The sequence below is a fragment of the Dromaius novaehollandiae genome, chromosome 3 (assembly GCF_036370855.1).
Source record: "Dromaius novaehollandiae isolate bDroNov1 chromosome 3, bDroNov1.hap1, whole genome shotgun sequence".
Classification (NCBI taxonomy): domain Eukaryota; kingdom Metazoa; phylum Chordata; class Aves; order Casuariiformes; family Dromaiidae; genus Dromaius; species Dromaius novaehollandiae.
Genome location: NC_088100.1, coordinates 51,877,540 through 51,901,527, shown reverse-complemented (window position 1 = coordinate 51,901,527; position 23,988 = coordinate 51,877,540). Strand labels below are relative to the sequence as shown.

Below are 23,988 nucleotides of genomic sequence, written 5' to 3'. Positions count from 1 at the left end.
AAAAACTCACATTAACTATTTGAGTCCCCACAGCCTAAAGATAAATCTTCAGTTTTGTGAAGGCTGGTCTTGAAAACACAAGAGTTCTTCAGAGGTAAGTTAGTAGTAACTTGTTTAACTGACAAGACCTCTTGTTGCTGTAAGCTAGAATTTCTTCTTTTAAGCAGAACACAATTAAGCATTTCCAATAGCTGTGGAACACCTGAAATACCTAGAAGTTACCCTTTAATATCCAAAGTACAATTACAGAAATCTAGTACTGCAGAATAGGCTCTGGGTGATTAGTGTAATCTGTGTTCAGAGAACAATTTACAGCAACTTAGGCCTTAACACTGGCACACAGATTTCCTTCAGTGATTTTGGGGAATATCTGCTCTGTAAGTATAGTTCAGCTGAATCTGCTATTTCTATAGGAGTATTCATAAGGGATCTAGGAAGCTGCAGTTATGTTGGCTGCATCTACTTAGCACCGAGACTTAACCACTAGCTTCCAGTAAAGCTTGCTGTCCAGATTATGTGCATGCTTACTTTACCTTAATATTACAAAGACAAACTTCATCTTGAACTAATTCAGTCTAACCTTCAGTACCATATATGCATGCATGCATGCCACAGTTCGGTACATAAAACCTGTAGAAGCAGGAGTTGTCTTAATTCAAAGGAATATTTTAAATATTTAACACTGGAAAAAAATACAGGTTAGCAAAAGACAGATCTCAATCTTTCCTGTGGGTGTTCATTTAGACATTTTCAGCCTCAGAAGCAGCTTATATTTTCATTTGGCTTCTTTTGATGTGCAGTCTCATTTTAAGCTATCAGCATGTCAACAACTGAGAGGCATCCCCTATAAAGGCAAAGCAAGTTTAGTTACAGAAGTAGTTTAGGTCAAGGAATACATAGATCTACTTCAGAATTAATTCATGTGGTACAAAGTGGGATAGGTAAAATTGCTAGATTAACAAACAATTTAAGCAAACTTTTATTGAAGCATTAAGTTGTGGTACAGATTTTTAAATGATCAAAGTCTAACATCACAGAAATTATAAACACCATACTCCCCCCATCCTGATCACCCTAGATAGTTCAATCCATTCAACAGCTTTCATTTTATAGCCGAGGCTTATGCTTCTATTTATAAAATGTGTATTTTTCAGTATTAGTTGGAAAGGGATCTTCAGTCTACTTAAAGGACCTCAAGCCAACAAGTGTCAGATCAGTTGGGACACTGTTTAAGAATAAAAATGACTGAAATATTGGTCCTCAATATTAACACCAAAAAGCATTAGTGCCATTTACAGCATATAATTGATAACATTGTTAAAGAACTTCAATCAACGATATGCATAAGAACTCAAATGTTCCAACCACTTGATTTCTAACCAAGCAGACTTTAGTTTAGAAGCACTGAAAAAGTGCTTCATTTATAAATACGGAAGGAACAAAAAACCATTGCGTCAACCCAGAAAGAGTCAAAACATTGCAAGGACAAGAGGAAAAAAGAATCAGTTTTAGTTATTAACTTGCTGGTCTCACAGCTGTTAAAATCCCACAGCATTTGCAAACATAGCTGAAAGTTTGCCAGCTCTTCAAAGCCTGCAATTTACTCAATACCCATTAAAGTGACTTTGAATTACACTTATTTATGTTCTATGAATAGCATTCTACTTTACTTCTGTCCAGGTGTCCCAGACAGTTCTTGTTCTATGCCTTCACTTAATGCCCTCAAGTCACAGTAAGAGGAACCACTGCATTAATTAGGAGGAAAAAACAGATGAAGTCACAACACTCAAATACAACATAAGTCACATGCACAACGTCACAGGACTGTCACAAGATAGAGGCATTAGCTTTGCTTGGAACAACAAAATGAAGTGACACTGGACCAGTTTAGAAGCATTCTTTTTACAGTTAGAAGTGGCAGTTTAAGTTTTACTGAGAATAATCAAAACAATCAACATATCCAGCCTGGCAAACTCCACTCCTTTGCTAGATCTACCTGCCAGCTCTTAAGAGCACCAGCTTCTTAGTCAAAGACACAATTGGTGCCTAGGAAAAATGATGTTTGGTGCCAATATGAATTTGCACTTTGCAAAGCTGTCACACAACTATGCCAAAGCACTTATACCCTGACTTAGCTCTTCCTCTTTGAAGTCTTGGGCCTTCTTCAAATTCTGCCATTGTGTAGCAATGTGACAGCTTGGGGATATGGACAGATAAATATGAGGATTAAGCTAAGATGAAGTTTAACCTGCATTAGTATCTATACCCAAGTTAAAGGGTGAAAGGCTGATGCATTAGCCTAGTGCTACAGCATAGCTGAACCAATTCCTATAAGCTTGATTAGAGCATGACAAAAGTCAGTGATTTAAAAAACCACCACCTGTAGTAGCAAAACAATTTCTAACTGTATTAAGTGAAAGAACTTTCTCCAACCATGAAAGTGTTAATTAGGAATCAGTTTCATTAGAAATCATACAAGTTTGTCAAAAACTGTTTTAGACTGAAATCACAATATAGATGAAAAATACTGGCGGCAATTTAACAGAGAACTGTCCCAGTGAATAGGTTGAGGCTGAAGTCTAATGAGGACGAAAGCCTTGTCTGTGGGGAATTTTTGGTGATACCTGGAGAAAAACTATGCTGTGTGTAATTCTACCTGAATCATTTTTACATGTGTTGTAAAGTTTCATACAGTAAGATTTTTCTACATGCACTTCAGTTTCACAGCAAGAGTGGCATAGAGTACCTAAACACAGAAGAGAGCGTTCATGCAAGATACCTAACTCCTTGATATAATAATGCATACAATTCAAAATGGTTATACTATGATTACACCTAGGGCTTTCCACAACTACAAGGTGGTGGGAGTGGAAAGCATGGCCCCCTGAATCATTAACTAGAAAGCAACCACCACCTTCTATATGGGATCTCCTTTTGCGTTTTTTCTTCATTCTTAATCAACTGTGCTGTTGCTGGCGGTTCTTTGTAAAACTGGTAAAAACAAAGTTGTAATCACTGAATTGGGCAATCTGGTGATCAAGACGTTTAAACCCTTCAATCTTCTGGGCAGAAGAAAACACTGTACGACATTTAGAGCTCTAGAAAACAAAAAGTAAAATTTACATCTTTAAACTCAGTATTGAGACTGGGAGATAGACTAATGCAATAAGCACTTAATGTGTACTTTTGGGGATATTGTTACCAACATGCTTCAGATTCTTGCATGAAAGTGCTGCAGGAAGTTTCAATCCCAAGCAATTCTGCTCTTTAACTACTATACTGCTTTTCTATCAGTCATTGGCTGGCAGCATCAGCATTGATAGCCATGCTTCTACAACTGACAGCTGTGGCCAAATCAGGAACACCAGAGCAAGAAACTGATGCCTATACAAGTATTCCAATGACTTTCTATGAAGTTGGACTGTCTTCTCTTAGTACTTAAGTTTTTGAGACCAGATTTAGTGTGCGCCAAAAGACTTCTTCATTTTCCCAAGTAGCTACCACCCAAATTTAGAGGCAAACTCAAAACAGCTGATGCCCAAGTGAGAAACAAATCTTTACCATTACTCGATTTGTCTACTTGCAAACCTGATTTCAGGAGCTGACATGCTAATGACAGCAACTCACCTGATTAACAAAGAGGGTTGTCACAAATTTTCCTGGCTTGAAAACCTCTACAACTTTTCTAATCAGGTCATCATAAGAGGTCTGACTTATGTTTGTTTCAAAGCTAACATAAGAAAACTCTGGTTCTGGAGTGATGTGAATAGTCCAATAAGTTCCCTGAAAAAGAAAAGATTATTAGCACCAAGTAATTAAATTTATTTTAATATGAATATTCAGTAAGTGTAGAACTTACATCCGATTTCATCCCATTCATTGAATACCCACAAGGATTGAACATTGTAGCATCAATAACAGAACCTGGTATCAGGTCACGAATTCCACTCATCTGAAATAGAAGTTAAAATTATACCACTCAATTTATCATGCATCCTTGCACTAACGTTTAAGTCTGACTCAAAGGCAGAATGAACACAAATTTAGGAGACAGGACACCAGAATTCTTTTGATAAGGGGGAAGTCAGTTTGATACCAATTTGTACCAGGGTAAATAAACTTGCTTGGCATCCTGTCATTTAGGCAGGCCAGTAACTGAGTGCTCAGTCTTAAGTAGGTTACCAGATACCAAAGTATTGGTACAAACAGAATCAGACTGCATACCTCCAGAGGGGGCAGCTTTGAATTATAATACATAATTGTTCCTGCAACTAAAATGGAAAACAGCTTCTGTGCAACCAGTGTCCACAAAATGAAGGCTATTTACATTTGGAGTACAATTATGTTCCCACTCCAAAGTAATCCCAAGCACTTTGATTTCCCATACAGTACTTGAGCTACAGCCAAACCTTTACAGCAAGAACAGTAGTGAGAATCAACACATGGAGAGGGGAACAGATGGAGTCACAGTACTTGTCAGTGAAATTTGTTCACACAAAACTTTCCTGTTAATTGAAGCACTGCAAATTGCTCCTTTCAACAGATTAAAGTAGGAACACAGTAAATGTGAACTTTTATTCCCCCTAATCTTCTAGAGTCAAATCCATCTCAAAACCCTGAAATGTTAATCTGACTTTCTATGAAATCTTTTCTGCCACAAAGTAAAGTTTATATTAAATGTTAAGTGAAGCATTTAGCTGCCCAGTATCCATCACCCCCAAGATATTTAGTTTTCAAGCAAACATACACGAGTGACATCATTTGCAGTAACACCATCTTTCATGTAGAACTGGTCCATAACTACTGGGTCAAGCTCACTCATCAGAATTTCCAGCGTCTGATCAGGCTGATTGGATATCCGACTCTCTGGGAAATCCAGAGTGTACAGGTACCTACATAAAGTACAAATGACTTCTGTAATAAGTATTAGCAGAAGCAGGTTAAGTTGTACTGTATGACCCAAAGAGATTTCAAAGTCTTCACATACATACCAGCAATCAGAATTCATACGTCCCATGCAATAAGCTGCTCCATCTAGTCAAGACAAAAAAGCCTCAAGTTAATACACTGCAGATGATCCTTTATGTAAAGGATTAACCTTGTTTTATATTTAAAGACAGTGCGAGTCATTCATAGAACATTAAGAGGTTCGCTGATACAGTTAGTATCTGTATCAAATAAACAGGCATTTAACTTCAGAAGCATAAAGTCAATAATCAGAAAGACAAGTTCCTCAGAAGGTAGTCTCAATATACCAATTCAGACCCTAGTAGGAAGAAACTCAGATTACAGCTTTAACTATGCACAGATAGAAACCCTAACAGTTTCAAGCATCTATTTAATAAATTTGATTAGCATTTATTTTCAAATCATTCAGATCAGTATTTCAATTTCTATATTCCTTGAGAAGTTTTCTGACAGAAATTCAAGGGTTTTTTTTAATAGGTTTTTCATTATTAATATGAATTCAGTATTTAGTGCTATGATTCTTTGAACAGAATTTTTTCAGTATATTTCAATCCCCACCTTAAAGGGCTAATCTACCTTTCTGCTCTGCTGAGGCTTTTAGGGTCAGTGATACCTGGATTCTACAAACTTACTTACCACATACCACTTAGAATTCTCCAGACTACCTCAGTCAAGGGAAGGTGTTAAGTTTCAAGTTTATTATGATGTAAAGTTTGACTTTGGCAAACTAGTGCCAAAATCCAGAAAATAACCACAGAGCTTTTCATTCTTAGGCAGCTGAAACTTGTGCTGGCTGTGAAGCTCCCAAGGACTGTTGAACGGCCTTGCACTCAGGATGTACAGCACACCACTTGTCACTTTTCACTTCATATGAACACTTAACACAGGTAATACAACTTTACTGAAGTTTCATAGACTTACTTGGGAAAATTTCATTAAGAAACTCCACTTCTTCCTGGAAATTCCTATGTGGGTACTCCTGGTGGGAAGGCTTCATGAAGTTCTTACGTGAATAAAAGAAGCTCTAAAAAAAACCCCAACATCTTAGATATTGAAAACATATGCTTATCTTGAACTTAAAAATCTAGGAAATGCCCAAAAGATACAAGCATTTAATATAACCTTTCACAGGACAGTTTTTCCACTGTCACTGATACCTGTACTTCACCTTCCATTTCAGGGGAATATAGCTATACCTAGCTTAATTTGTGAGCTATAAATGCTGACTTTCAAATTTGTTTTCCGCAAGACAACATCAGTAACTTCAGCACTGACAACCTCGGCATGGAAATCTTTCACCCTTAAGTAACCTCATTCAGTGCAATAGCATTTGTAAATTAGCATCCTTTAAGAGGCAAATAGAAAGCTACACTCTGTAGCGGAGCAAGCAAGCTTGTATACAACTTATTACAGAAGCCATACACAAACAAAGGAAGCCTCAGAATTAAGATGAGTGAATTCAAAATTCATTCAAATGATTTTTGAATTCACAAAATTGAATTCACAAAATGAATTCAAAATACATTCCAAGGAAGATGTGGCATTTTTGGTACCTTACCTGAATTGAGTCAAACCCACTGTACTCCCTAGCAAGCTCCAACAGGGGAACCAGTGCTTGCAGTAAGAGGGTGGTACCACACGTCTTCAAAATGAAACGTCTCTTGGAGACAAACATGCTACTCTCACTATTAAAGATAAAAATGAGAAAAATTAGTTGTGTTCTCTATAAAACAAATCAGGAGAGAATGGTTAGATCTTAGCTCTAATCCCAGCCAAATGCATTATTTTATAAATGAACATTCAGGATGCAGTACATATACTTGCAAAGCATGTTTATCAGATCAGTAGGTTTTAGCCAACATTTTCAAGAGTTGCTATTATCTCCTGAAATAAATTTTTAGACTATGGGTACTTGGCACTTCGGAGGTCCAATTCAACAGAAGCCTGACATTTACATTTAACACAGTTTTCAGAAAATTCACCTAAAATTTCTGGCCTGATACTCAGGAGTCATATTAGCAATGATACAAAATTTAGTCCTTGGCAACTCTAAGGCATGGATGTGGTCTCAGCTCAATGAAAGTTTCAGCAGCAGCTGTACAGCTGTGGTTTAGCTTGTTGACACTGCTTTTGAATGAAGTATGCATATACAAATCAGTGGAAACAGCTTAAAATAAACTCATTTCAGACTTTACATTGGTGCTGACAGAAGTTTAGCAGTAGCTGTCAAGGAAAGCACAGTTTGAATAGACTCTGCATGCATTCTCAGGATGTTTCAGGCAATACTAGTAGTCTACTGCGTTTATTACACAATTATCTTTGGCTTAAGAATAAGCTTTCCATACTTTATTACCCTGCAGTTAAAGCAGCTTTTTCCTCTCTTCACTGTAGCAGGTGAAATCTAAACTAGCAAGACAGCAGAACAAGTTTCTCCACCATTCAGACAATAAATAGCTGCTCTAGCTGCAAGTATGATAATGCACAGCTAGCACAGTACAGAAAAGAAGGACTGTATGCTTTACAGTATCTCAATCTATTATAGAAACAAAGATGCTGTTAAGCAGGTATATAATACAGACATACCCATAATTTCTTGACCCAGCAGCAGAATATGGTCTTAAACATGAAATCTGACTTTCTCAGCTAAAAAGGCTAATGAGAGTATCAACTCAAACCCCACCCCTCCAGCCTCAGAACTGTATAGAATAGCTGGCTGCATCTTCTAGAAAAGCTGACTACTGGAAAGTGATAAATTAGCACCTGTCCACAGGAATAAGTCCCAGTATGAGATTAGAACTGTAGCAAAATGATATGCCCTTATGCATAAGACGGTTTATGTATACAGTTGATTTTTGTAAATCAGATATTTAATACTGATCTTCAATTCAGTGGGACTGTAGTTAATACTGTATCCAGAAGATTTAAGTACATACTAAAATTATTTTCTCAAATGACTGAACAGTGGGAATAAAAGTCTAGCCTAGGTATTTTTAACTCAGCTTGGAATGCTGTTTAAAAATGGAAAGGTTATTTAATCCACTATATAGTTTAACTAGTTACGTTTTTCAGATTTGTTTGAAAATATGAAGCTTGGGGAAAACACAGGCTTCAGCAGTTTTACTAGCTTGCTTTTAGCTCAACCTTACCCCCAAAAGCTTTCAAATGTACAAAACAGAAAAGCTTCAGTTTTTGTAATCTGAAGTAAAGCACAGAATGTTAATGCTTCTGTAAAGCTCATGTAGAAAAAACAGGCATGAAAGTGTTTTGTAAGCTGAGAAACAGCAAAGGCTGTATGTCCTTATGACTAACTGTGCTGTATAAGACAAAAGAATCTAAGATCTCTGGAAAGCTATATATTTACAGATGTCCTCAGCTCAGAGTTGCTCCAGCTCAGAGTTGCTCCATTTGATTGCAATATTCTGAGTTACATCAAAGCCAACCTATATAGTTTTTATTGGTCTAAAAATGATACTTCCATGCACTATTCTGAAGTAATACTAAATTTTTTTCATAACCTTTTAACTGCGGAGAGTTATCCCAAGGCAAATTCCAGTGATCTGTTAACAGTCATATATCAGGTGCAGAAGCACTACAGCACTGTCCTTAATTTTAATTAAAAGACAAACATTGATACTTATGAAGGCATTTCTGCTATTGAACAGAAGTGTGATAGCATTATAATTAGCAGACCCTGCAAGTTATACTCATTAACAGAGCAGGATCTCCATAATCCAAGATTCTCAGCCAAATAGATCCCACACAACAGTTCAACTATTTTACTTATTGAAGACTAAAAGAATAAGCTAGTGGCTTACCTGAGTACATAAGCTTCCTGTTTGTCAGTTTTTGTCACACTTATGATCAAACAATGCACATTCTCCAGAAGTTTGTCCCACTCAATCCTGTAAAAAAGTCTTATGAGTCCAAACAATTAGGATTTTACCTAGATAACTAAATGAAGTTCTGTTGCAGGACAATGTCATTTCCAAGGTGAACAAATCTTTCCTAGCAGTGTAAGCAGATTTCTGACAAACTAGGCACCAAGTTAAGAAGAACTAGCCATATGAAGCTATGTTTGCACAACTTAAAGTTGTAACAAAACACCTGAAAATGCACTCACAAGAGCTAGAAAACCTACCATCTTTGGCAGCTTTTGTTACCCTGGCTTATTAATTCAGTCTTTGCTCCAAGACACTTCCATGAATCAATTCTCCAATGTTTTCATAGCATATTCTTCAGCTTTCATCCACCACCAGCATTTTTGTGTCAGTGTCACATGGATGGTCAGAAGCACCAAGACCCCATTCCTACTTGCTACACAGTGAGTAACAGTGTACAGTTACAATTTGAACCATGAAGACTTGCATTATGGGACCAAAGCTACCTGATATAGAAGATTTATTACTTTATAATATAGATCCATTTAGTAAAGAACTCACAGTACAGAATGAGGAGGTACCTGCCTCTCAAATGTGTATAAAGTGCTGTATACAATGATAAACAGAGCTCACCTTCTTCCAAGCTGATTGTAATAGTATATATTAAATTCTACATATAGAAAAACATTTTTAATGTTTTGTAAATTGGGCTGAATTTTTGGACGTAGCCTCAATTTTCCTTAAAATTTTTGGTCCTACTTTAAGCAGCTTTGAAATATTGACAGTTAAGAAAATGGAACCTTTCTGGAAGACAGGATAAGTATGGTCCAAGCAGGTTTACAGCCCTTGCCCTCCCCTTTCATGCTCTCAAGGCCAAAAACTCTACTGAAACTATCTCAAGACTTTATACAGGAACTGCCTATCACAATACAATATTCAGTTCCTAGCTCTCAATGGCAATTCTTAAATATTTACATTCTCAGGATCCATTACTGCAATCTGCCACGAACATGACATGTCAAGTTTCTAACAATGCAAGTCCAAATAAGTTTAAGTCCTGTATCCCACATGTACTAAGATAAAATTTAGTTTGCAACTTAAGGTATGCTTTGGGTCGAATCTTCCAATACTTTCAATTACAACACTCATTGACAGCTAAAGTGATAAAGCCATAAGTTAACATTAACAGGCTATTTGTCCACCTTGGTCAACTCCATAATTTAACCGATAGCTCAAGTCATTAGGGCTAGTTAACACATCTCAGTGGTCTGCATTCTGCTTTGATCAACCAGGATCATGGAATTCCTTCCATCTCTAGAAGGTCTAGAAAATTTGTATAGCAAGTAGTTTTAGGATATTACATTTACACAAAAATTATTTGAACTATTTTCAAATGGTGAAAGTTGAGCCTACAGGAAGGCTAGATTTCAGTATAGTGGTTAGAATATTCTCTATTGCTGTTATGCATTCTACATGGAATTCTATTAGAAAACTGAGAATCAAAGGGCTCAAGCCAAAAAGCTTCAAGTCTGTCACTTTTGAGTACTTCGAACACAAACATTTTGGTTGTTACTTCAGTCTTGTGACTGCATCAGATCAGCAGAATCCAGTATAGTAGTGAAGTTCTTCAAGGAGCAGATAGGAACAGATACTTTACCAAAGTCACACAATTACAAGACCCATCAGCTCCATCCCACTTCCCCATCTCTCCCTTCCCACTACCTATTCCATCTGCTAATTTGTGCTGGCTCTTGTGCTCAGACCTATAACAGACAATATTTACTAACCCAGCATAAAACTGAGCTGTCAGCCACATTATGCACCTGAAGCAACTGATAGCTATCAAACTATCAGCTGGTACAAGGCAAAGGACTCTACAGCTAGGAAATAAAGGGAACAGTTATATTTTCCCAACACCAAGTCAATAAACTGGCTCAGCTGCCCAGTTAAGTTTCAGCCTAATCCTTCCTGAGAGGTCAGACCTGTCTTTATTCACACTGCAACAGCTCTGCAGTAGTACTTCAGACCAGAGCATTCACTGTTAATCCTGTCAATAGGGTTCCTCTGGCAGCTACGTATCTCTCCCCTTAGAGAACTGGTCAGTTGACAAGAGTGAACCATCACTGCAAAAATCAAGTTTTAGATGCTGTTGTACATGTATCCATCTCCTACTTGTAGCCCAGATGTGATTCACTTCTTGAAACACACCAGAAAAATGCCTGTTGCCTCAAGTATCTCTTAAAACTTAATTCTGTACTACAGTAGTCAACCAGAACAATATATTAAACTTATACTCACTGTACAGCCTCCTTTTAGAGAAGCCATTAAAAAAGTTTTAAAGAATCCTATGCATTTTAAAATCCATAATTAAGTGCATATCTGAACAAGTTTTTATAAATTCTGAATGATACATCTCAGTATTACGGAGAAACTAATTTTGCTTTTTATCAATCCAATTAGTGAACCTTGATGAAATATTTTTCTGAAATTAGAGATCCTTACATTTGGCCCTGAATTTTTTTTTTAAAACAGTGAGTCTCAAAACAATTATTCCACAAACACATGACAATACAGGCCATTCAAATCAGCACATCAAGATAAGCTTTTTTTTTTTTAAGCTATACCTGCTCAAATAAAGCCTCAGATTTATTCAGCTGTACACTTCTGTCATGGGCTGTGCTTAACACTCACTGTCTTTGATACTCAAGTATATACTAAAACAAAAAAACATGCTCTTTTCACATCTACCAGGATTTTCCAAAGTGAACTAGCCAATATTAAAATCTAAAATAATTTCATCAAGTACTCCTAGGGAGTCAGGTATTTTGGTGATAAGACGACAGCAGACTTCAGTTTTCTCTGGAAACTACAGTACACATGCACAAATTTGCCAGCCTTAGGATCTTCCCTGTAACATCCTACTGGATTCTTCTTCCCTGTAACATCCTACTGGATTCTTCTTCCCTGTAACATCCTACTGGATTCTTCTTCCCTGTAACATCCTACTGGATTCTAAACAGAACTAGGTAATGTGTTAATTGGGTTTGATATGGTGGAGTAATTGCTCAAGTCATTCCCTGACATCACTACTGACAATATCATAACTGTCATTAAAGAAACATCCAGTATTTTATGAAGCATTTCTGAAAGCTGAGGCAGAGTTCCCTTATGTTGCCTAAAGCTAAGCTGCAGTACTCCCATCTGTATATTACTACTGATTCTGTAGTTGTCCTTTGAGTATTAATTGATCATAACCATCTCAAGGCATTGCAACAGCATAGGCAATATCTACTTCTTCACAGGCTTATCTGGTCAGATAGTCAAAACCCCAGCATTAGAGAAAGTCTTCTACACAAATAAGCATTACTGTACTGCAGAACTGGATGTCTCAGGAAAATGGCTCATCTAAGTTTGTCATGAAACTTAGCAGAGGAAGATGCAGCAATTTTGGTGTTCAATTAGTCTAACAATGAGGGATCAGTACAACATACTTGCACTAGAATATGGCATGTTAAGTCCAAGGCCTGCTATACAAACCAAGTAAGGCTCTAGCTGTGCTCATTAGTAGTGTACTTAGTATTTAGGTATTGTGGCTGAAATCTGCAATTGCAGAAGACCTTGGAATATTAAAACTTGCTCAATTCTTCAATACTGCAGCTACAGAAACCATAGCTAAGCATATAGTAAATGTTCAGGTGTGAAGCCTTTACAGGAATAAAGGAAAAGTTCATGATTTGACCTGATTAGTATAGCATTCTATAGAAGAAAGCCTGCTAATTGAGAAATACACTAGATGTCAAGTTCCATCCAGAAACATATTTAATAATCTAAGAAGGGGTTGCAACACTCAGGATGAGACTTGACCATGTTACAAGTAAGTCTTGCAGTGGAGATTGGCATTCTATATATTTTATAGAATACAGATGGCATCTATGTGTTTTAAAGTTAAGCACAGAAAGCAACTATAGAAAGACCACTAGCACACTGGGTTTGATCTCAATGTAATCAAACACGATGACTGTAGTTTCATGTTTTCCATTGTTTCAAGTAGAGGTAAGGAAGAACATCAGGGACTATGTACCAACTAGACTGATTTCTCTAAAAACTTAATTCTTGCATTATTCTCCATTTGTTTAACCTGGATAATTCAAGTGCTCCAAGGCAGTAGCAAGAAATAATGTCTAGCTCACCCCCAAAGAAGAAACTTAAGAATTCTACCTTAAAGCACCCTTTCATGTATTATCAATATATGTATGACAGCTGTTTGTCAAGTAAAAATCCCCCTCAAAGGTGGTAACTTTGTGAAAAACTTGAACATTACATCCTATTTTGCAGTTTCTAGTGAAAAAGCAGAACAAAAGACTAATTCCTCCCAAAAGTAGTCATGGGCTTTTGCTCCTCAAACATCCCTTTTCAATGGAGCGTATATGGACTGTATTACTATTTCCAAAGCTATTTCGCAGAGGCAGACATCAGGACAATCCCCAAACACAGACTGTTTGAACTCTGCTTCCCTATACTGAAAGTCAGACTTACCAGAATATAATACTTCAACAGGATACAGCAGCTAAGGAAGTTTGGTAGTGGACCTGCATCAACTGGAACACCAAAGTGTAAAAAAAAATGTTTGAGACCTCATGGTTATAAAATAGATAGTCCTGGAGTATTAACCATCTCATCCCAAAGCTGTCAGACCCTTTTCCTTATTTTTCAAATAAGTGACACCTGCTGAGAGCTAGTAGTTTGTCCATTAGGCAAGCCATGAGTACCTTAGATGGTTACACATGCTTAGACACACACTACTGAATGCAACTGGAGTAGATCTGCCCTAGTTTGACGACCTCCTGCCAATCAAATATGGACAGAAAGCTGTTTCTATATTTGACTAGTAGACTGTACTAAAAGGAAAAAAAAGCACAGCAATCTATTCTTGTACCTGGGTTGCAATGTTTAGTGCTTTCTGACTTGTTACCAGAACATAACTTCTACTCCAGCTACTGCAGATGACTGTCAGCACAGAAATACCTTTCATGGAATAGAAAAATATTTCATTTTAGTTTAAGAGATTATACGCTTAGAGTGTGTAATGAACAGGTCTCCTCAATCATTACATTTGCTCCTTCATTTCAGCAGGAACTAAGTTTTCCTTGGCAGATAAAACTATGCCTTTCAACATGAGTTACTGGCCTATTCTGAGCCTTTACCTGCAGAGGCAGAACATTCACATGTTCTTAAACCAGATGTCAAACACATCATGCAGTGGCACAACACTACTGTTTCAGGCCAACCAGGAACGGGGCACCAGCAATTGAAGGGTTTATACAACTATGTCAAAAACTTACTCCTGTCAACAGTTAATACCCTCCAGAAACATAACTCCCAGTAACAGTACCTTACAAATGCAACTCAGACTGCACTGGGTAAAGAGTTCTTTCCTCAAAATTCTTGCCGTACTGTAGAACAAGTCCTATGAAACATCTAAAGACAGCTTAAGCTGTATACATCCTCTTGTACAGCTTTACATAAAAACAGCTGGCAAGACTGTAGTAATCATGGTGATAACCAATTTTATCTTAAACAAAGTCTTACAGTAAGATACAGCTTATAACATTAAACTACAGAGTAATACACTTTTCACTCCTTAAAACTTATCTCCTAAGTATTTAGCAGCCAGTATTATCAACTGCCTCATTAACAGGCTTTAGTGCAGTTCATAGGCAAATTGCTACCAACACCAGAACAGTCAAGAACTCAATGACCTGCCTAAACTGCCTATGCACAGGAGGCATGGAGGTTGGCTAATATCAGTGTCAGTCACAACATCAAAATCTGAAAGGTACAGTACACAGACCAACAGACTTGTTACCAGTTAAATTACCAGATTTGTAATTCAAAAGTTAAACACTTTAAAACATCTCTTAGCAGCTGGTATTTTCTGCTGACTGACAGATGTGAATTATTTCCTATTAGAATTACAACTCAGTTTAACTTTGTAAATTGTTTAATACAGGTTATCTTGAATTATGTTCACACACAGTTCAGACAACACATTGGCAGCTAGATAATTTGACTTCAACAATATCTGTAGAGTGCACAAGGACTACACACCCTATATATTCTGAACATGGGCATACAGAAAGACTGTCTGCATCTGCCTTATCTCAAACCTAAGAAGTCTTCAGGGATATACACCTAATCTTGAATTAAACACAAACACCTGAATGGAAAAACTGTATTCACACAAGTGATTCCAAGCAGTACTTCCTGCAAAACACTGTTTACCTGCAAAGAAGACCGAGTCCCCTGCTAAAGAGAATCATTCCCCAACACAGCATGACACCAAGATTATTTCATCAATGGCACAAATAGGTCCTTTCAGCTTTATTGCAATTACATCAGTATACAGAGAGCACTGGACTCTCATCTTTGGTGTCTGACCAAAAAGGGGTATTCCTAAAGTCTCTAATATCAAAGGACAAAACTTATCTGACACCCAAGGTGTTTAAGCATGAGCCCTTTTGATGACATTAGGACTTCAATGAAAGACTTACAGGCAACATTCAGGCAAGTTAAGTGTAAGCTTCTCTAGAAAGAACATGCTGTAAGACACATCTGCCATAAGCCTGAAGTCTTCCAGTGTAACAATTAGTCAGTAGGTAAGTAGCATAAACAACTCCAAGTAGTGGTTTACAACTTCATCATTTTATACAAAATGCAGTGTGTCATACATGTATACCTGCCATTAGTTTCACCTAGTTTTGCACTAAGCTGTAAAAATCTTGAAAGCCACAATAATTCAGCAGACAAAGTCCCAACCCTTATTTTCAATAAGCATTTTTAGCTCTTGACCTTTGATTAAATACTGTAAAATCACAATTGAGACAGTTACAAGCAAACAAGTTGATATTCAACTGTAATTCTGAACTCGTTTGCAAAAATCTAGTTTCTAAGAATGAGTTTGTAAGGGGAACATCTGAATTCTTATATAAAATTTGATGTGCTCCAGATTTTCACCTCCACATATAAAAGCTTTGCAAGTGTAGAATGACAGAAGCCCTTAATCTGGCACAATCTTCCCTGCCCCCCCTTGCAAGTTCCACACAGCAGCTCTACACACTGCTTTGGTCTGAAGAATCACAGGAATGAGAGTAGAATATGGCTCATGGCCAAGCCTCCCCATACCTTCATGGTTTAAGAAAATACGCAGTTAACACTGCTACAGTCCTAAGAGCTGGAGAAGAGGAGGGGTGAGGGGCAGGGGAAGAGATGCAGAGGCACAGCAAGTGTCTTGACTCAAGCTACACAGTGCAGTACAAATCCAGTATTTACAGGACTTGTATCAGTTCTGATTGCATTGGTGCCTAGCACTTTTAATCAAGCATATGCTGAGAATGTCATAATACCGTTGTTTTTCCATATTGTCCATTACTGCACTGTTCTCATGCTCCACTTTCTCATTATGGGTCCACACAATATACATAGATAGGAAGCAAATTAAAGCTGCATAAGCAAGCTTACTTTAAGAGTATCTTTCAGTTCTGAATACTAGAGAAAAGCTGATAGATTCTTAGTTTAAGCACCAGAATCATTAACCTATACTTCTGTACCCTCAAGATCTGCTTAAGTCTTGAGAAGGCAAATACATAGCCACACTGTTAGCTGAAGGAATGAAGTAAGCTTACTCTACTGGGGGGATAGTGAATGTACTACTTAGTCACTACTGAATTCCAGGGCTCATAGCATGCTCAGGAAGGAGTTTTCAGGTATCTTAGTTGAATTCAAGCACAACTCAACCCTAAAAAAAGGCTAAGGTGTCATTACATGCAGATAATTTGACAGTCTATAACAATAAAAACAAAGCTTCCTAAAATAGCATAGATTTACAAACAGATTCAATTTTATAATTATATCATAGTGTTGATAGAAAATTAATCCACTTGAACTGAAGCTTTCCAAAGTTTGCCATATTTTTCATTTTAAGAAGCTGTAAAGTCTTAGCAGGTTGGGCAAGTAATACTGTTGCTTCTGAAAGTATTAAGGGGTAGGCTTGATTTTAAGACAGAATAAGCTCTCAAGAGGTTTGGAAGCATCTGTGGAAGCAATCTAACCATGCTAGTGGAGATACAATATTCCACCTGCAGACTAAATAATGGTATTTCATGCCTAATTTGAGATCATCTCCAGCTTTGGAAGCATCTCAATAACAGGAAACAAGCTTAATTGATTGTAGACTTCAAATATACATCAGTAATCAAGTGATGTCAAGCACATGACAAGGTCAGAAAAGCCATTATATATCCTTATGTATGAAGCAGAGGAACCTCCACATTTATTCTCGAGACAGACTTATGTATCTGTTTTTCGAATTAGTCTCACCTTTAACACCTTTCTGTTCAGAAAATAGTAATATACTATTTCAAGTATGTTGGCATTTCACTTGAGAACTTAGACAAAGCAAGTTTCACTTGAATTGAGAATTTAAGAACAGCCATAGTTTATTCTGATCAACAGATGTTCAGAAGTCAAAGTTATATAGAATTTGTTACCAAACTGGGTAACTGAATTAGAGATTGATCAATAATGAAAACTAAGAGAAGGCATAACTAACCAGGCACATACAGAAAACCTGGTTTCTATTTCAAAATACCACTACACATTTGTATCAGCCTACTTATGTATCAAAAAGGATTCATAAAGGAGTAACATCATTCAGTGAAGTTAAGATCTCTGTATGAGTCACACGTCAAACAAGCACTATCTTTATGACAACTCTGCTTACAAAAAAGCTTCTGGAACTTGTATAAACCACCACTTAAACAATATTTTGCAGTTTTATAACAAATAGGCAGAAAAATGCAGGGATGCATTGCTTAAAACTATCCCATTTGTATGACAAGAGTCACTGTGATTATATGATCAAGCATTGTAAAGATTTGTGTAAGGTCACATTCATTCTGTACACAAAGGAGGGAAGAGTTAGTGTTTTCAGCAAACCTTCCTTTTACACTTAAAGCTATTTTTAATCAAACATGCTTTACATGTGAGCATAGTGAGAAGCACTGAAGTTAAAGCAAATGATTTTAAAGCCACAAAAACATTAACTTCACTTTTGAATATGAGCAGGATAGGCACCCTCAGACACCTGCCACTATTTCAACTGCAAGACCTTTTGCAGAACTGCTTAGCAAATGAACAAAGAGCCCCCAAATCTCATCAGCTAAGCAAAGCCCATGTTTATTCCTTTCCTTTTTTAGCTGGGACCTTTACTGAAGGTATTAAAAACACTGAATATGCATCAACTTCTGAAACATCTTATACTGTATCCAAATAATTCTCTGGAAAGCAGGCTTGCCAATAGCTGAAAGGAGTTTAAGTCCATCAGTTCTTGAAGTTTCTTCCCCAAGTAACCAGTGCTATCTTAAGAGACTTTAATACCTAATCCCTAGCAAAGCACATGCAACATGGAAATTTTTAGCTCTGAACACCAGCTTAGTCATTCAGTAGATGAATAGCTAGTGTTTCACTACTAAGCAGGTATTACAATAAAAAAGGCAAGCTCAACTGGTTTGCAACTTGACTCTAATTTAGCTATTGTTCTGTAGTTTCAGCTTTGATTTTAAATTCTGTTCCTCAAACTAGCTTACTCAACTGCTTTTATGTAGCTAGCACAGTGGAATATATTGCATTCATAAAGTTCAATACACAAAGATAGCCTTAGTTTTCACCTATCCCACTGTAGTGGCAACAACAGTTTAATTCTGAAATTTCATTTTTCTAAAAGAACGTTTAGAAAAGTTTCATGCTAGCAACAAAAATACTGTGATATTTATTTCTAAGTAACTTAAAGGTTAACAGCAGCTTTCAGACTTGTCACACCCTCCCGCCCAAATTAGGCAGCTTCAATTAAAGTCTTATATTAAGACCCAATTAACACAAAGGCCTTCAAAGCTTGCTCACAGCTCTGAAACTGTGTTAAAGACCACATGTTTAACAGTTAACAGTTTTTATCTACCCTATTAAAACTTTTACAGCCATATCTAAACCTTGTAAAGGAACTTGTTGCAGTACCTGCCCTACAATTCCATTGAATGCTATTAAGCAGTTTTAAGAAATAAGTTTGCTGTTTTGTAAACATGAGCCCCAGCTAACAAGCAGAACACCAGAGCATGAATGCGTCAACAAGGAAAGCATATGCAGAACGCCATCTCTAAACTAAGAGTTCTGTGTATTCAAACCCAAGAATACGAAAGCGAAGTCAAATGAACATTTTTGGAACCCTCCTTTAAACAAGTCGAACATGACTGGAATCCTGAAGTGCCTACATACCATTTCAGCAGAAATTTGCTCTTACAGGATTGCCTGGACATTAGCTAAACAAACTCTTGACTTGTGGTATCTACTATACCACTAAATATCAAAGAACTGTATAACCACATCTGATCATTTCCAAGTTAAGCACATTCTTCAAAAAGGTCTAGGTAGCTTCACAAGCCAGAAAGTTATGAGCAAACTATTTCATTACAACAGCAGGTCAGAGCTAAACACGTTCTGCAGTGCTTCTGGCATTGCAAAAATACAGCTTCACCCACGTGCAAGTCTTACACGTGCTCCAATTCTTTGTCAATGCTTTCTCAACAGGGGATATTCATTACGTCAAGAAAGGAAAGTTAACTGCCCACTTGCAATTCAGATCTTGTTCTGATTCAATTCAGATTCAATACCAATATACACATAGGAAATCTGCTGAGAAATATCAAAATACTCCATACATTACAGGCTCTCCTCCATGATACCTTTCAGATAGTCATCCCCTCGAAATACGGACTATTTTACTCTGACCAAAGAGCACTGGATAACACTGATATATGCAGGAAGATGTGAATACACTCAAATACCAAATTCTCCAGGTGCCAACTGCACCTGAAGACTCAAACAGTTTACTGTAGTCAAAAGAATATGATAACATAGGTATACCCTTCAGATTTGCCCTTTGTTTTGAGCAGGTCTACTTTTTTCAAGTATGTCAACTTATATCTGCATATCAATCTTGTCCTTCTTACAAATTTACGCACAGTTTACATACAGCACACAAGCAGACTGTTTCATCTTTCAAGCCTGCAGCTACCTTTTTCCTGACATTTCCAGGACATTTGGGCTAGAACATCCTTTTCTGCACATCTACAGTTGGACTCCCTATTACAAGTTAGAAGTACACGTATTCCAGTCTGGCCAGACAACTGCCTCCCTACAAAACACTGGTACTGCTGTACCAGCACAGCAAGCTATGATAAAAGCCTTATCTTATGTCTGTCATACCCACCATGGTTTTAAGAGGTATGTGCCCCAGCAGGTCACTGTCAGATAATGCACTTAAAGGCAAGGCAGGCATACCTCAGCCTTAGAAGAAAAGCAGCTACCCCCCTATCACAGAGGATGGAGTTTGAAACACGTGTACACATGAAGCACTGTGCGGGCCTCGGGCCTTTCTTCCTCCCTGGGTGGTAGTGAAAGAAGCGCCAGCACATTCTTCAAATGCCCATTGGGTGACAGACACGGGCCCACCCCTTCTCGGCGCCCAGTTCTCATTGGCTTGAACTTGTCAATGGGAGAAAAAAAGGCAGCGCGATCTGGGGGCAGAGCCAAGAAACTCACGTGTAAGTCGTGGTTCCAGCCACACTTCTGGAGGAGGAGGGCGCATTTCCCCCGTTGCCCGTCTCACTCCAATGCCCACCACGCCACAGGCAGACAGGGAAAGGATTCCCATGTATCGCCAGCCTCCCTCCACGAGAGCTGCTGTGTGAACCTGTTCAGCTACATACTGCCGGAGGTCGCTGTGAAACCAGCTGTGTGAGGGAACCATCAATCCTCATCCCTACAGTAAAGGGCAGCATCTCTCCTCTCTAATTCCAGCTTCTATGAACTGGAAATAGGATTCCTATCCCCCGCTATCCGCACTTAAGCGCTGGCGTAGCCAGTCCCCGTGAGCCGGGATTTTCCGAGCCGTTTTTCCCCGCAGCTCACTCACCTTCCCCCTCCCTAAGCTGGCGGGAATCAGAAACCCTGCCGTAAAAGGACTTCCACGGCTCGCACTACGAGGGAGGCTGGACACCACGAGACGCCAGCCTGGAAACGCAGCGTGCACGGCGGCTTGGCGCAGAGGAGTGGGCGCCGCTGCCATGGCCCCGGCCGCCAGCGGCACTGCGACACTCCTCCATCCGCCTCCCCCCGCGGGCGCTCCCGGCCGGCGCGGCACACGCCTGCCTCTCCTCTCCCCGCCACCACATGTTGCCAGCAGGGACCGCACGGGGCTGCACGAGGTGGCGGCGCGGAATGGCTTCCGCGCAGCGCCCTCCCCGCCGCCCGGCCGGGGCGCACAGCAGGGTCGCTGCCTCCGGGGCCGACCCTCTCGCCCGCAGGGGTGCGCGGAGAGCAGCGGAAGGTCACCCCCGCCCTCCCGCCGCTGTGGCGGCGTTAGGCGGCACACGGGAGAGGCCGGGGGGCCTGTCACTGAGGCGGCGGCGGGGGGGGGGAACAAGGGCGGCATCTCGACGGCCCCTCAAGGGCCGAGCCCGCCTCGCGCGCGCGGCCGTTGCCACCAACCGCCCTCGCGCCCGCCCGGAACCAGCCTCCCCGCCAGCCCGCGCACGGCCATTACCCCGCCGCCTCCTCCCCCCCCGCCTCCCTCACCGCCTCCCCACCCAGCTCCGCTCCGCACCGCCACCACACCCGGGCCCCGCGTGCGCCGGCCATTCACCAACCGCCCCATCCCTCCCCTTCGCCGGCCGTTAACGGCAGCCCCCCCCCAACTGGCGACTCCCGGCCGTTAACGGACCTGGGTATGGTGCGTAGATCGCCGGACCCCTTGCTCTGGTGCGGCTCCTGCTGCGCGGGCTGCTGCCGGGCGAACCACACCTCCAACAGCTTCTCGGTCCCTTCGAAGAAGTGTGCACCGTTTTCCTTCATGGTGAGACAACTCGGCAACCAACAACCACAGAAATTAACGACAACCAAACTACCGCCCCCGGCCGCTACCGTCTGCTGCTGCACGGGCCGCGCTGCCGCCGCCGGGTCCCAGTCCGTCCCGGGCGGGTTTCACCTTCTGAAGGATTTTTTTAATATTAATTTAAAAAAAAGAAGAAGAGAGGAGGAGGAGAAAGTAGAAGAAAAAAAGGAAGGATTTTTTTTAAACCAGCGAAAGCCACCCGGAGTGCGCGGCGGCGGGCGCAGCGTGAGCGTGTGTGAGGGTTACAGTCCGAGCGGGGGTGCGGGCGGGCAGGCGATGCGGTTCGGTTCCTTGTAGTCCGTGTGTTCCCCTGTTACAGAGAAGAGCGTTGAGCGAGCGCTAGCTAATGTCGCCGGCCATACTGTGTAAGCGAGCAGCGAGTGCGCACGCAGCTGCCTTTATACCTCGCAGGTATCCGCATCACGGCGGCTCGCGCTTGCCATTGGGCCGCCGCCGCTCAAGCCCTCCCTCTGCCGCTTCTCATTGGAGGGCGCTGACGCCCGTCAGCGGATATGCCGGTTCCTCCTGCCCTACCCACTGCAGCCCGCCCAGAGCGCGCGCGGGCGGCGGGGTCGGGGCCGGCGAGGTCGGGGCAGCGGTCGCGTAGCGCCTGGGCGGCAGTGAGCGAGCGGGGTGCGAGGGGAGAGCGGGGCTGAACATGGCCGGGAGAAGACGGGGGAGAAAAACCCCGAAACAACTATGCGGGTAGCAGGGAGCAAATCCGAAAATAAAACCGTTTTTTTGAGCCTAAGCTGCAATAGCGTCTTTACGTCTACTTATTTCCTTCTTTTTTAACATCTATTATTAGCTAATAGTGGAGAGGCTTGACCGGCCTTCCAAAAATAGTTGGAGCTCCCCTCGTTACTTAGAGGCGCTCTCCCTTCTGCGCATGCATGGCCGAGAAGTGAGAAGCTATTTATTTATACGGGCGTGCGTGTAGGTGTGCGTGTGCCAGGAGGGACGAGGGAGCGGGGAGCACGTGCAAGTGTGTGCGCCACATGCGCAGGGAAACGATCGCCCGGGGAGGTGGGCGTCGGGGTGGAGGAAGGGTGCACGCATACGCGCGTATGTAGTGTGTATACGTCCACCTGGAATAAAGTGGATTTTCTTGTTTATAAGGACTTGGTGCAAGCCAAATAATTTCACAGCCGTTTTAAAAACTTTTTTTCCATCAATGTCAGGATACGTTACGGTCCAAGGAAACCCTCGCTACTGACCAAACGCAGGACAGAAAATAGCGCCTGCCCCGACGTGCGTACGCTGCGCCGCGCTAGCCAAGCGCCAACAGCTGGCTGAGGGCAGAAGAATGAGCTCCCACCAGGAGAGGGGACCAGGCAAGGCACCAGGCAGCGGGCTCCGGCCACCAGCAGCTACCAGCAGAGCAGTGACTCATTGAGCCCCGTGAGTCATTCCCCAGGCAGCTGGATGTGAATCATTCCCTCGGCGGCTGGCCACCACTGTGTGCACCCTTAACACAGCCTTGGAGCTGCCAGGGAAATAGCCTGTGGTTTCGCCGGTTGTTACTAGCTTAGTATAAGTTGTTACTATCATAAAAAAAAAAAAAGGGTCCTCCTTTCTTTCTCCCAGCCTTTCATTTCTGCCTGTCTGCTGCCTCCTTCTTTGCTCCGGTACAAGCACTTGTGTGGCTGTATGGTGAACTGCATCAGAGTTAATTTTAACTACTTAGTTTTAATCATGTTTAATAGTTTTTAATCATGATCAGCTTTAACTCGCATCAGTTTCCCAAGCTAGTTTGCATCCCAGCTGCATAAGTGCTTGTGCTGGCATAAAAAAGAGTGCACGCACAAGAAATTATAGATGGGGAGTGCAGGACCACTTGTTTCTGTAGCCGTGATGGGTTATATGGGCTGAAAGTACCTATGAACCACAGTTGAGAGCTTGTAGACTCCTGTCCCAAGAGTCTACCATATGGTCCACCCATATTCCCTGTTTGCTTCTAATTCTAGTCCCCCATGCTTGTTTCCAGATTCATAATACTAGTTCCTAATCTTGTTAGTTTAGTATTAGCCCCTGGTTTTCCATCAGGGTACTTGATCTTACCTCCTGTTTTCTGTTTGCAAGTGATCTGTGTGACATTGCTCCAGCCATATGTGACTTTTTCTTGTCCTGGATTCTGTC

At 40.6% G+C, this 23,988-nt stretch overlaps 1 protein-coding gene across 2 annotated transcripts; it reads right to left on the bottom strand.

The window, feature by feature from the left end:
- Positions 1-951: 951 nt before the first annotated feature.
- On the bottom strand, positions 952-22,254 carry AMD1 (adenosylmethionine decarboxylase 1). Of its 2 annotated transcripts, none has more exons than XM_026119914.2 (9): positions 21,679-22,254; positions 8,784-8,882; positions 6,527-6,653; positions 5,890-5,992; positions 4,992-5,034; positions 4,748-4,892; positions 3,860-3,952; positions 3,628-3,783; positions 952-3,098 (listed from the first exon to the last, which is right to left on the bottom strand). In XM_026119914.2, the coding sequence occupies exons 1-9, from the start codon at positions 21,807-21,809 to the stop codon at positions 2,958-2,960; spliced, it is 1,038 nt and encodes a 345-aa protein (XP_025975699.1). In that variant the 5' UTR covers positions 21,810-22,254; the 3' UTR covers positions 952-2,957. The 2 variants fall into 2 exon arrangements, with proteins under 2 accessions (XP_025975699.1, XP_025975700.1); XM_026119915.2 differs by having other exon boundaries at positions 8,784-8,870.
- Between the last annotated feature and the right edge of the window lie 1,734 nt (positions 22,255-23,988).